We start from the raw sequence: 13,864 nt of genomic DNA, 5'->3' as shown, positions 1-13,864 counted from the left end.
TTTGCATGTTCTCCCTGTGCCTGCGTGGGTTTCCTCCGGGTACTCCGGTTTCCTCCCACACTCCAAAGACATGCTGGTAGGTTAATTGGATCCTGTATAAAATTGGTCCTACTATGTATGTATGTATGAATGGGAGTTAGAGACCTTAGATTGTAAGCTCCTTGAGGGCAGGGACTGATGTGAATGAGCAATGTATATGTAAAGTGACAGCGCTATACAAGTACCTGAAATAAATTCTGCACACCTAGGAAAGAATCCAGGCCTTTTTTAAAGCAATTTAGTGAGCTAGCCAGAACCACCTCTGGAGGGAGTCTATTCCACATTTTCACAGCTCTTACGGTGAAGAAACCTTTCCTTGTCCTCTGTGTTGACCTTAAAGTGAACAACTCAACACCAAGTTCACTATATGGACCCCTTATGTATTTATACATGTTGATCATATACCCCCTGTGTCTTTGGAAACTTATCAGAGAGCCAGAAATTGCCCATTGCTCAAGGAACCCCTAGTAACCCCAGGAACCCTGGTTGAGAAACCCTGTGCTAAAGTATCATGGCAGGCAATCTGCTCAAACCAAATAGCATTCACCAGAAACACTTGACGCGTTGGTTGGTGTTGATAGCGTCTTGATACATTAAAATGCTGAATCCAAATCAGGATTAAAAATTGTTTACTTAAAAAAAAAAAGCTCAATCCACCCAAAACTGGTATTCTGGTTACGGGTGGATACCAGAAGGGTAAGTGAACAGTTTGTTCTTGCATACTGAATAAAGGAGGTCCAGGATTCAGATGAGGAAATCCTAACCACAAGAGATCCAGCCAAATTACCAGAAGCCGGTGGCTGATTCTCATCTCATACATCTTAATATAATATACAGGTTTTGGGTGTACTCACCCTTTAGGTGTTTTTTATTTATTTTTTTACATTTGGGAGATAAAATTGTCTTGTGAAATTGTGTATTGTGTATTTAATAATTAACTGAAGAACCCAGCCAAACAAGGATTGTTCATAGCAATGTCCTGAGTCAAACCTCCCAAACTGGATAGGTAGAACTCCCAAAAGTCCTGCCTGGTTGCAACAGCACAGATACGGAATAATCTAGCTTGTTTATATGTTACGGGACTAATGTTCCTTCCAAAGCTTCCTTCTATTGATTTTACTGGGACATCTAAAGTGCTTTTAAAAGTGTTGCCAGGGATAAAGCAGCTACCAGTTGGATGTCCAACAGGAATCGAGTGGCCATTACCAGTTGGATGTCCAACAGGAATCGAGTGGCCATTACCAGTTGGATGTCCAACAGGAATCGAGTGGCCATTACCAGTTGGATGTCCAACAGGAATCGAGTGGCCATTACCAGTTGGATGTCCAACAGGAATCGAGTGGCCATTACCAGTTGGATGTCCAACAGGAATCGAGTGGCCATTACCAGTTGGATGTCCAACAGGAATCGAGTGGCCATTACCAGTTGGATGTCCAACAGGAATCGAGTGGCCATTACCAGTTGGATGTCCAACGGGAATCGAGTGCCCATTACCAGTTGTATGTCCAACAGGAATTCGAGTGCCCATATACTGCCTTATTATTGGGCAGCAAATTACTTTGAGGTTTTCATCCAGATTTTGATATTGCAATTTTATATTAATTACCAATGAGCTATACAATTTTTGGGATGAAGTGTAGCCCTCAACAGGTCTAATGTAGCCTCTTTTTCAGTCCACTGTGCCCCTCTATTTAACATACCCCTGGTATATATAGATGACAATGTGGTCAAGGTTGAACTGCTTGGGTTACCCTCATTAAGACCTTGTTTGGGCTGTGGTTTTACTACCCGACTGCACCCTCAACCTTACACAGCAGCTGGAGGTGGTAGTACATGTGCAACAGCCATGATGCTTTGCTGCATTGTTGCTGCAACAATTAAACCCCGTGTAGTGTTCATTACCACCACCAGATGTAACCCATTCCAGAAAGTGGGCCATTCCACAGCCTCAAGCAATGCACCCGTTTGGGGCACAAATAGGGCTTTTAAAACAGGTGCTGCAGAGGTATCACGTCGCCTCCCAGCCCCTGGTCAGGAAGGGCTTCCACATATTTAAATGAGCCCTAAAATGTTTGCTGGATGTGCAATAGCTGTTAACTACACAACTAGAGTGATAAATGCTCCTCCAACACCATGATCACTGAAACAATTGGCTGAACTGGACCTGTAACGTGGCATCACCAGCATCAAACATCTGTCCAGCAGAAATGAAGCCATGCCAGTAGAATCTTGAGCTAACAATATACCAGAAATGGAACTAAAGTTTGTTTGAAAATTTTGTTTTCAGAATGTTGGTTCGATTCTCAAATATTTAATGGGACCAAACAACGATCAATTGTGGATCAAAAATCATAGAGAAGAATGGCCATCATCTATCAAGCAGCAGTAAACAATGTGCATTAACCAAGTGAAAAGCCACCACAAATAGTGTCACGTTCTCTAATCCCTTCTAACATCATCACTCACATATAGACATATGGACATCAGGGACAGCTGGGAACTACACCGTCACCAAATATCTTCACACTTCTAGAGAACTTGTGTGGAAGGACAGAGTAGTCCCCGATCATGGCTGCATTGCTGAGCAGTGGTCTGTTCACACATACAGTCCCAGATATTAACATTGTCCCAGGTAAAAGGTAGTCAAGTCTTTTGTCATCTATGCATGCTCATATTGTGATATTTTTCTATTTGGGTTTTGTTCATACCAGCCCTGTTGGCCCCTGTTGGGCAGCATTGCCCAGTGCAGTCCCAGCACATAGACAAAAAGTCAGATGGAGTTTTTTTATAAAACATAATGCATGCATGCTGGTGTGAATGAGCCCTTAATAATATCAATAATGAAGCAAACTATGATCTCCTGAAGATGCGATGTAAAATATTAGCAAGGAAGATGTGATCTCTAGCCTAACTTTTCATGTTGGTTGACAAACGGCCCTTTTACACCGAGCTCAGATGAAGAATACCCCCTATTACACTAATATTGAGTGAATAAATGACTATTTACATTGGAGGTCAGTGGAAAAATGTCCTTCTACATCGGAGGTCAGTAGAATAACCCCTTATGTTGCCAGTCAATATAGTACCCCTTGCCTCAGGGGTCATTATAGTAACCCTTGACTTGGTGGTCATTATAGTACCCCTTTGCCTTGGTGGTCATTATAGTAGCCCTTCCCCTCGGTGGTCATTATAGTACTTCTAGCCTTGGTGGTCATTATAGTAACCATTTGCTTTGGTAGTCATTATAGTACCCCCTTGCATTGGCCGTCATTCCAATATCTCCTTGCCCAGGTGGTCATTATAGTAACCCTTTCCTTTAGTGGTCATTATAGTACCCCCTTGCATTGGCAGTCATTATAATATCTCCTTGCTTTGGTGCTCATTATAGTACCCCTTGCCTTGGTGGTCATTATAGTAACCATTTGCTTTGGTAGTCATTATAGTACCCCCTTGCATTGGCCGTCATTCTAATATCTCCTTGCCCAGGTGGTCATTATAGTAACCCTTTCCTTTAGTGGTCATTATAGTACCCCCTTGCATTGGCAGTCATTATAATATCTCCTTGCTTTGGTGATCATTATAGTACCCCTTGCCTTGGTGGTCATTATAGTAACCCTTTGCTTCAGTGGTCATTATAGTACCCCCTTGCATTGGCAGTCATTAAAATATCTCCTTGCCTGGTGGCCATTATGGTACCCCTTGCCTCGGTGGTCATCATAGTACCCACTTGCATTGAATAGAATATTAAAATGCGGGGATCCCCTTAAATTTGCAGTCATTATAAGATCTCCTTGCTTTGGTGATCATTATAGTACCTCTTGTCTTGGTGGTCATTATAGTAAACATTTGCTTCAGTGGTCATTATAGTACCCCCTAGCATTGGCCGTCATTCTAATATCTCCTTGCCCAGGTGGTCATTATAATAACCCTTTCCTTCAGTGGTCATTATAGTACCCCCTTGCATTGGCAGTCATTATAAGATCTCCTTGCTTTGGTGCTCATTATAGTACCCCTTGCCTTGGTGGTCATTATAGTAACCCTTTGCTTCAGTGGTCATTTTAGTACCCCCTTGCATTGGCAGTCATTATAGTATCTCCTTGCTTTGGTGTTTATTATAGTACCCCTTGCCTTGGTGGTCATCATAGTAACCCTTTCCTTCAGTGGTCATTATAGTAACCCCTTGCATTGGCAGTCATTAAAATATCTCCTTGCCTGGTGGCCATTATGGTACCTCTTGCCTCGGCAGTCATCATAGTACCCACTTGCATTGAGTAGAATATTAAAATGCGGGGATCCCCTTGCATTTGCATTCATTATAAGATCTCCTTGCTTTGGTGATCATTATAGTAACTCTTGCCTTGGTGGTCATTATAGTAACCCTTTCCTTCAGTGGTCATTATAGTACCCCCTTGCATTGGCAGTCATTAAAATATCTGCTTGCCTGGTGGCCATTATGGTACCTCTTGCCTCGGTGGTCATCATAGTACCCCCTTGCATTGAATAGAATATTAAAACGTGGGGAGCCGCTTGCATTTGCAGTCATTATAAGATCTCCTTGCTTTGGTGGTCATTACAGTGTCCCCTTGCATTGGAGGTTACTGTAAGCTCTAACGAGCAGGGCCCTCCGATTCCTCTTCTACCAAATTGTATTGGAACTGTAATGTCTGCCTTCTTTTTGGTAAAAGCTGGGCAAACTGTTGGCGCTATATAAATCCTGTATAATAATAAAATAATAATAATTATAGCGCACCTCTAGTTTGGTGATCATTACAGTGCCCCTTACATTGGAGGTTATTAAAGTGCCCTTCTTACTTTGGTAGTCATTATAGTGTCCCCCTTGCATTGATAGTCTTTAACATGCCCTTTACTTTGGTGGTCAATGTAAAAGTGAGCCCTTACCCTGTAAGTCAGGGGAAAATTCTGCCCCTAACATCTCTGGTAGGGGTGAGGGCCACTGCTCAAGAAATGCCGAGCAACATCTGGAAGAAACGTGTTAAGAAAAGGCCGGATCTGAGTTATCTGTCCTCCTGAGAGCAGATCTATTAAACATGCCTGGTGGTTATGGTGGCCATACACGTACCAATCTCATCACAGAATCAGACACTGAGATTAAATCTCTGAATTATGGAAAAGACATTCTGATTCATCAATCAACATTGCGCAAAACTGATTGGCTTCATCAAAACCATTGTGATCGGTCTGCACAGATCGATCAATATGATTTAGTGTACAGTCCATGGAAGTATCTCCTTGATCTGACGATCATACCTTTCTCCTGAACTGTAATTCAAATGACAATACGATTGTAAAATCGTTCCATGTGTGGCCACCATTGGCGATGGTCCAGGTGTGACCAACTATTCAAAACTGATGATGAAAATAGGGAAGAAAGTGAGAAGATGACCATATAAAGTGTGTGACTACCTACCTTCCCAGCTCTTTGCCCACCACTCTGTAGTTGTCAATGAAGGGCTCAGTCCTGATGATGGTCAGTATCTGGGTGACCAGGCTGCTTCTATCCATCATTCCTCTATACAAGTCCACAGATAAGAGATTCAGATCAAACACTCAATGAGGATAGAGATGGGAAGGCACCAGGAACCAATCACAGCGAGCAGACCCCGTGTGGATGGAGATCATGTGCAGAGAGTCCCATGGAGAGTCCTCAGAGCCGAGCGTACAGTGTGATAGCAGGACTCAGCACTCTCACTCATGGTACGATGTCTGCTGCTGTGCCTGGGGATTTCCTGTGCCTTCCCTACAACTCAATCAGCTTCCTTTCCCACAGCTGCCTCTTCTCAGTGTGCAGAGAGTAATGAGCGGAGCAGACAGACATCTCACATCTGTTTGTAGTCTGAGTCCGGACTATGGGGAGCCAATCCGAGAGCTCAGCACACTGCCCCTATAGGGCATTCTGCTAACTGCAACTCAATATTATCTGCTGCTAACATCTCATGTTACTCTGAGGAATTCTCACCATACATGTGCTGCAGGATGGCTGCCCCTATAGGGCATTCTGCTAACTGCAACTCAATATTCTCTGCTTCTAACGTCTCATGTTACTCTGAGGAGTTCTCACCATACATGTGCTGCAGGATGGCTGCCCCTATAGGGCATTCTGCTAACTGCAACTCAATATTCTCTGCTTCTAACGTCTCATGTTACTCTGAGGAGTTCTCACCATACATGTGCTGCAGGATGGCTGCCCCTATAGGGCATTCTGCTAACTGCAACTCAATATTCTTTGCTTCTAACGTCTCATGTTACTCTGAGGAATTCTCACCATACATGTGCTGCAGGATGGCTGGATTTCTACTCAGTACATGTCACTATACCACAATGTAACCCACCGCACCGCATGTCACCACAGCGCAACCCACCTCACCACGTCACCACACCACAATGTAACCCACCGCAAGTCCACAACGTACCGCATGTCACCACAGCGCAACCCACCGCACTACATGTCACCACACCACAATGTAACCCACCGCACCGCATGTCACCACAGCACAACCCGCCACCGCACTACATGTCACCACACAGCATGTCACCACACCACATGTCACCACACAGCGCAACCCATCGCACTACATGTCACCACACCACAACCCACCGCACTACATGTCACCACACCACAACCCACCACACCGCATGTCACCACACCACAACCCACCGCACTACATGTCACCGCACCGCAACCCACCGCACGTCACCACACTTCTATGTAACCCACCGCACCGCATGTCACCACACCACAACCCACTGCACTACATGTCACCACAAGACAACCCACCGCACTACATGTCACCGCACGTCACCACACCGCAACCCACCGCACGTCACCACACTTCTATGTAACCCACCGCACCGCATGTCACCACACCACAACCCACTGCACTACATGTCACCGCACGTCACCACATCGCAACCAACCACACCGCATGTCACCACACCACAACCCACCACACCGCATGTCACCACACCACAACCCACCGCACGTCACCACACCACAACCCACCGCACTACATGTCACCGCGCGTCACCACACCGCAACCCACCGCACCGCATGTCACCACACTTCTATGTAACCCACCGCACCGCATGTCACCACACCACAACCCACTGCACTACATGCCACCACACCACAACCCACCGCACTACATGTCACCGCACGTCACCACATCGCAACCCACCACACCACATGTCACCACACCACAACCCACCGCACATCACCACACCACAACCCATCGCACTACATGTCACCACACTACTATGTAACCCACCGCACCGCATGTCACCACACTACTATGTAACCCACCACACCACATATCACCACACCACAACCCACCACGCTACATGTCACCACACTGCTATGTAACCCACCGCACCGCATGTCACCACACCGTCAACCCACCGCACTATATGTCACCACACCACAATGTAACCCACCGCATGTCACCACACCACAATGTAACCCACTGCACTACATGGCACCGCACCACATGTCACTACACTGCACCACATGTCACCACACCACAATGTAACCGACCACACTGCAACCCACCGCGCTACATGTCACCACACCACAATGTAACCCACCACACTGCATCACATGTCACCACAATGTAACACACCGCACTACATGTCACCACACCACACCGCAACCCACCACACTACATGTCACCACACCACAATGTAACCCACTGCACTACATGTCACCGCACCGCATGTCACCACACCACAATGTAACCCACCACACCGCATTTCACCACACCGCAACCCACCGCACTACATGTCACCACACCGCAACCCACCGCACCACATCACAATGTAACCCACCGCATGTCACCACACCGCAACCCACCACACTACACGTACCTACACCACAATGTAACCCACCGCACCATATGTCACCACACCACAACCCACCGCACTACATGTCAACGCACCACATGTCACCACACCGCAACCCACCGCACCACATGTCTCCACACTACAATGTAACCCACCACATGTCACCACACGGCTACATAACCCACCGCACTGCATGTCACCACACCACAACCCACCGCACCACATGTCACCACACTACAATGTAAACCACCACACCACATGTCACCACACCGCTACATAACCCACCGCACTGCATGTCACCACACCACAACCCACATGTCACACACCGCAACATAACCCACCGCCCCACATGTCACCACACCACAACCCACCTCCCCACATGTCACCACACCGCAACATAACCCACTGCCCCATATGTCACCACACCACAACATAACCCACCGCCCCATATGTCACCACACCACAACATAACCCACCGCCCCATATGTCACCACACCACAACATAACCCACCGCCCCATATGTCACCACACCACAACATAACCCACCGCCCCATATTTAACCACACCACAACATAACCCACTGCCCCAGATGTCACCACACCACAACATAACCAACCACCCCACATTTCACCACATCACAACATAACCCACTGCCCCACATGTCACCACACCGCAACATAACCCACTGCACTGCATGTCACCACACCACAACCCACCGCACCACATGTCACCACACCACAATGTAACCCACCGCACGTCACTACAATGTAACCCACTGCACTGCATGTCACCACACCGCAATCCACCACACTGCATGTCACAACACCGCAACCCACTGCAAAGCAAGTCACCACACTACAACGTAACCCACTGCACTGCATGTCACCACAACGTAACCCACTGCACCGCATGTCACCACACCGCAACCTACCCCACTGCATGTCACCACACCACAACCCACCCCACTGCATGTCACCACAGCCCACCCCACTGCATGTCACCACAGCCCACCCCACTGTATCTTACCACACCCCAACCCACCCCACTGCATGTCACCACTCCACAACCAACAGCACCACATGTCAACAACAACCCACCGCATCCACATGTCACCACACCGCAACCCACCGCACTGCAAGTCACCATACTGCATGTCACCACATAACATGTCACCACACCAAAACACAGCAATTCATCGCACAGCGTGTCACCGCACCTCAACTCACCGCACCTCATGTCAACACACTGAAGCATGTCACAACACGCAGTGCAGAGAGTGGAATGAAGTGACAGTTTGTGATGCTTCAGTAAATTAAAAACCAGTAAACAGTGTAAAACACTGTAACATGACATCACTACTACACGCCATACACCGGCCTGTATGTGTTTTATCACGCAGGCTGCTGTGAACAAGCCCCATCGGTGCCCATATACACTTCAGATTTATTATCTGATCATTTTTAGTGGCCATACATGCTTCTTTTTTATACCTAAACAGTGTTTGATTTGATTAAACTTATTCAATCTCCAGACTATCAAAAAGACATAACTTCCGATCGATTTACACTCAATTTCAGATTCGATTAATCTGAGTCAATCAACCAGGGGGAAAATTATTGATCACTGATCAGAAGCACTGAGATACTTTGTTCATGAATACGATTACATTATGATTGATCAGACCATGAGATTACATGGTGGGAACAGATATGTGATCTATACCTTACAATCAAACCCCCCCTCTCCCTTTGCCCTCTCCCTCCCTCTTTCCCCTATTCCCCTCCCCCAGTCTTCCTTTTTTTCCCCCTCTTCCCCTCCATTCTTCCCTCCCCCCCCCCCATTTCTCCCTCTCCTCTTCTCCTCCCCCCTTGCCCCCCCCCTCCCTCCCTTTCTTCTCCTCCCCCCCTTTCTTCTCCTCCCCCCTTTCTTCTCCTCCCCCCTTTCTTCCCATACCTCTATATTTACTAATGGAATGTACATATATATCTAAATACCTTAAGAGTCGGTTCACACTATGGCGACACGACTTCGGGGGCGACCTGTGAAGTCGCCGTGCACTGCGACTTCGGCGCGACTTGCACGGACTTCACATAATGGAAGTCAATGCAAGTCGCTCCGACTTCAGTCAAAAGTAGTGCAGGAACTATTTTCTAAGTCGGAGCGACTTGAGTCGCTCCTATTAGAACGGTTCCCATAGCACTGAATGGACCGCGACTTGTCAGGCGGCCAAGTCGCCTGACAAGTCGCGGTAGTGTCAACCGGGACTTATAGTTTTCATCCACCTATCAATGTCCCCCGTTTCCACCATAGGGGGGGTTTTTGGCAGAGCCAATGTCTGATCTAGGCAGTATATGCGTCTTGTATGGTAAGCACCAGTGTCGGGTATCCCCCTCCCCCTCCTTTTTTGTATTGTATTTTATCCATTGATGCATAAAGTGTACATATTGTTCTGTATATACTACCTGTGCTTTATTATTTCATTACAAAGCGTTCCTACAATAATCCTCCTGAAGAAGCGGAATACAACCACGAAACATGTTGGAGTTTGGAGCCCAGTGTGGATTCATTACATCCTTTTTGGAGCGCACTAAGTATTAGTTGGATATTGTTAGACTCAGTAGCTTTATACTTTTACACATTACTTGTCCTGTGAACAAACTGTTGATTACATGATTTTCTATTTCTTTGTATTATTAAAAATTATACATTTTTGATTTTCTACTTCTTTGTATTATTAAAAACTATACATTTTTGAACTTTTTCTAATGTCATTTGAGCTCAAGGTACTGAGAAAGTCCAAATTCTTTTTGGTTCCCTTTCCCCTCCCCCTGGGAGAATGCTTTGGGGAAACAATCTCCATTCCCAATCTTTTGCATTTCTATATGGATGATGGTACCCCTTAATTGATAATTCATCTCAGAGGCTCACCCCTAATCTATTAATCAGAAGTTACGATCGTATTCAAACACTTGCCTACTGGGCACTTAAACCCCCTTCCTGCCCAGGCCAATTCGCAACTATCAGCGCTGTCGCACTTTGAAGGACAATTGCGCGGTCTTGCAACACTGTACCCTAATGAAATTTATATGATTTTTTTCCAAACAAATAGAGCTTTCTTTTGGTGGTATTTAATCACTGCTGGGGTTTTTATTTTTTGCTGAAAAAACAAAAAAAAGACAGAAAATCTTAAAAAAAAATGTTTATAGTTATAAAATTTTGCAAACAGATAGTTTTTCTCCTTCATTGATGTGCGCTGAGGAGGCGGCACTGATGGGCCCTGATAGGCACTAATAGACTGCACTGATGGGCACAGATAGGCTGCACCGAGGGCGCTGATAGGCGACACTGATGGGCCCTGATAGGCACTAATAGGCTGCACTGATGGGCGCTGATAGGCGACACTGATGTTCACTGTTTAGGTGGCACAGATAAGGCGGCACTGGTGGGCACTGATAGGTGGCACTGAAGGGCACTAATAGGTGGCGCTGATAGGTCAGAAAATAATTCTATTATTTTTCTTGAAGTGTGTATGGCCACCATAAGGGCTGATACCAGATCAGTGCAGGCCCAATACAATTGTTTTCTAGGTGCCCTGTTTACACCATACATATCTGGTGGTGGGTGCTGTATAAAAGCACAACCCACAGCACCACGTGTCACCACGCCACAGCCTGCAACGAGCTGTGATGCATAGAGTTGAAGGAAGTGTTATTTTGTAAAACTTCAATAAAGTAAAAAAGTAAACTATGTGCGATGTGTTATAGCAATGGCGTCTAATCAATATATACCACACACACATGCGTTTCTGAAGGCTTGTGTGTACGAGCCATAAAAATTCTGCCACAAGCTCTGCAGCACAAGAGAAAAAAAATTGTGATCTGTTTATTAAAATCGTAAAATTAATTTTTCTGTTATTTGTTCTATTTAATCCAGTTTGCCGTCATATAAAAACCTACCACTACAGTGCCTTGAAAAAGTATTCGTACCCTTTGAAATTTTCCACATTTTTGTCATGTTACAATCAAAAAGGTAAATGTATTTTATTGGGATTTTATGTGATAGACCAACACAAAGTGGCACATAATTGTGAAGTGGAAGGAAAATGATAAATGGTTTTCAAAATGTTTTAAAGATAAATAAAGTGTGGTGGGCATTTGTATTCAGCCCCCCCCCCCCCCCCCCGAGTCAATACTTTGTAGAACCACCTTTCTCTGCAATTACAGCTGCAAGTCTTTTTGGGGGATGTCTCTACCAGCTTTGCACATCTAGAGAGTGACATATTTGCCCGTTTTTCTTTGCAAAACAGCTCAAGCTCTGTCAGATTGGATGGAGAGCATCTGCAAACAGCAATTTTCAAGTCTTGCCACAGATTCTCAATTGGATTTAGATCTGGACTTTGACTGGCCCATCTTAACACATGAATATGCTTTGATCTAAACCATTCCATTGTAGCTCTGGCTGTATGATTAGGGTCGTTGTCCTGCTGGAAGGTGAACCTCGGCCCCAGTCTCAAGTCTTTTGCAGACTCTAACAGGTTTTCTTCTAGGATTGCCCTGTATTTGGTTACATCTATCTTCCCATCAACTCTGACCAGCTTCACTGTCCCTGCTGAGGAAAAGCATCCCCACAACATGATTACTGCTACCACCATGTTTCAGGGTGTGTTCAGGGTAATGTGCAGTGTTAGTTTGCCGCCACACATAGCGTTTTGCTTTTAGACCAAAATGTTCAATTTTGGTCTCATCTGACCAGAGCAATTTCTTCTACATGTTTGCTGTGCCCCCCACATGGCCAGTGCTGTATTTTGGCCTAGGCCAACAAGGCCCAGGCCTAGGGCAGAACTTTGCAGGGGGGCAGCAAAAAAGCTGCCTCCCCCCTCCACCTGAGACTCTATTGGCCACTGGTTGCTAGAACCGCCTCTCTCACCCCCTCCTCTCTCTCTCTCACCCCCCTATTCTCTCTCTCACCCCCCTCTCTCTCTCATCCTCTCATCCCCCCTCTCTCTCTCATTCCCCTCTCTCACTCATCCCCCCTCTCTCATCCCCCTGTTTCTCTTTCTCACCTCCCTTCTCTCTCTCTCGCTCACCCCCCTTCTCTATCTCTCTCACCCCCTTCTCTCATCCCCCTCTCTCCCTCTCTCTCATCCCCCCTCTCTCTCATCCCCCTCTTTCTCTCACCCCCCCCCTCTCTCATCCCCCTCTTTCTCTCACCCCCCCCCTCTCTCTCATCCCCCCCTCTCTCTCATCCCCCCCCTCTCTCTCTCACCCCCCCCCGCTCTCTCTCTCATCCCCACCTCTCTCTCACCCCTCCCTCTCTTCCTCCCTCACCCACCCCTCTCTCTCTCATCCCCCTCTCTCACTCCCCCCCCCTCTCACCCCCCTCTCTCTCTCACCCCCCTTTCTCCCTCTCTCACCCCCTCTCTCTCTCATCCCCCCTCTCTCTCTCTCATCCCCCCTCTCTCTCTCTCACCCACCCCTCTCTCTCTCTCACCCACCCCTCTCTCTCTCTCTCTCATCCCTCTTGTGAGATCTCAGGGGTTCATGCTGGGACTTGTAGTCCTTAAGTTTTAGAGGGAGTCACATCCGTTAAAAAGGAAGGAGTGGGGCAAATTTACACAGGAGGGGGGGGGGGGTGCCCAATTTTAGTCTTGCCTAGGGCAGCACAAAACCAAAATACACCACTGCACATGGCTTCTTGCAAACTTCAAACTGGACTTCTTATGGTTTTCTTTCAACAATGGCTTTTTTCTAGCCAGATTTGTGGAGTGCATGACTAATAGTTGTCCTGTGGACAGATTCGCCCACCTGAACTGTGAATCTCTGGAGCTCCTCCAGAGTTACCATCGGCCTCTTGGTTGCTTCTCTAATTATTGCTCCCCTTGCCCGCCCTGTCAGTTTAGGTGGACGGCCATGTCTTGGTAGGTTTTCAGTTGTGCCATACTCTCTCAATTTTTCAAAAGATGGATTGA

General features: G+C 46.6%; 1 protein-coding gene across 1 annotated transcript in view; it reads right to left on the bottom strand.

Annotated features, from left to right (window-relative positions):
* Window positions 1-5,585, bottom strand: part of LOC309566784 (serine/threonine-protein kinase 17A-like) — a 105,023-nt gene extending 99,438 nt beyond the window's left edge. Inside the window, exon 1 of the mRNA XM_082272091.1 lies at window positions 5,468-5,585. Within this exon, the coding sequence (XP_082128217.1) occupies window positions 5,468-5,565 (98 nt within the window). The 5' untranslated portion in view covers window positions 5,566-5,585. The remainder of the gene's footprint in view (window positions 1-5,467) is intronic.
* Window positions 5,586-13,864: the final 8,279 nt, after the last annotated feature.

Source organism: Pelophylax lessonae (assembly GCF_965119305.1).
Source record: "Pelophylax lessonae genome assembly, chromosome: 11".
Taxonomy (NCBI): Eukaryota; Metazoa; Chordata; class Amphibia; order Anura; family Ranidae; genus Pelophylax; species Pelophylax lessonae.
Note: the sequence above shows the minus strand (reverse complement) of the source record. Positions and strands in the feature narration are given on the sequence as shown.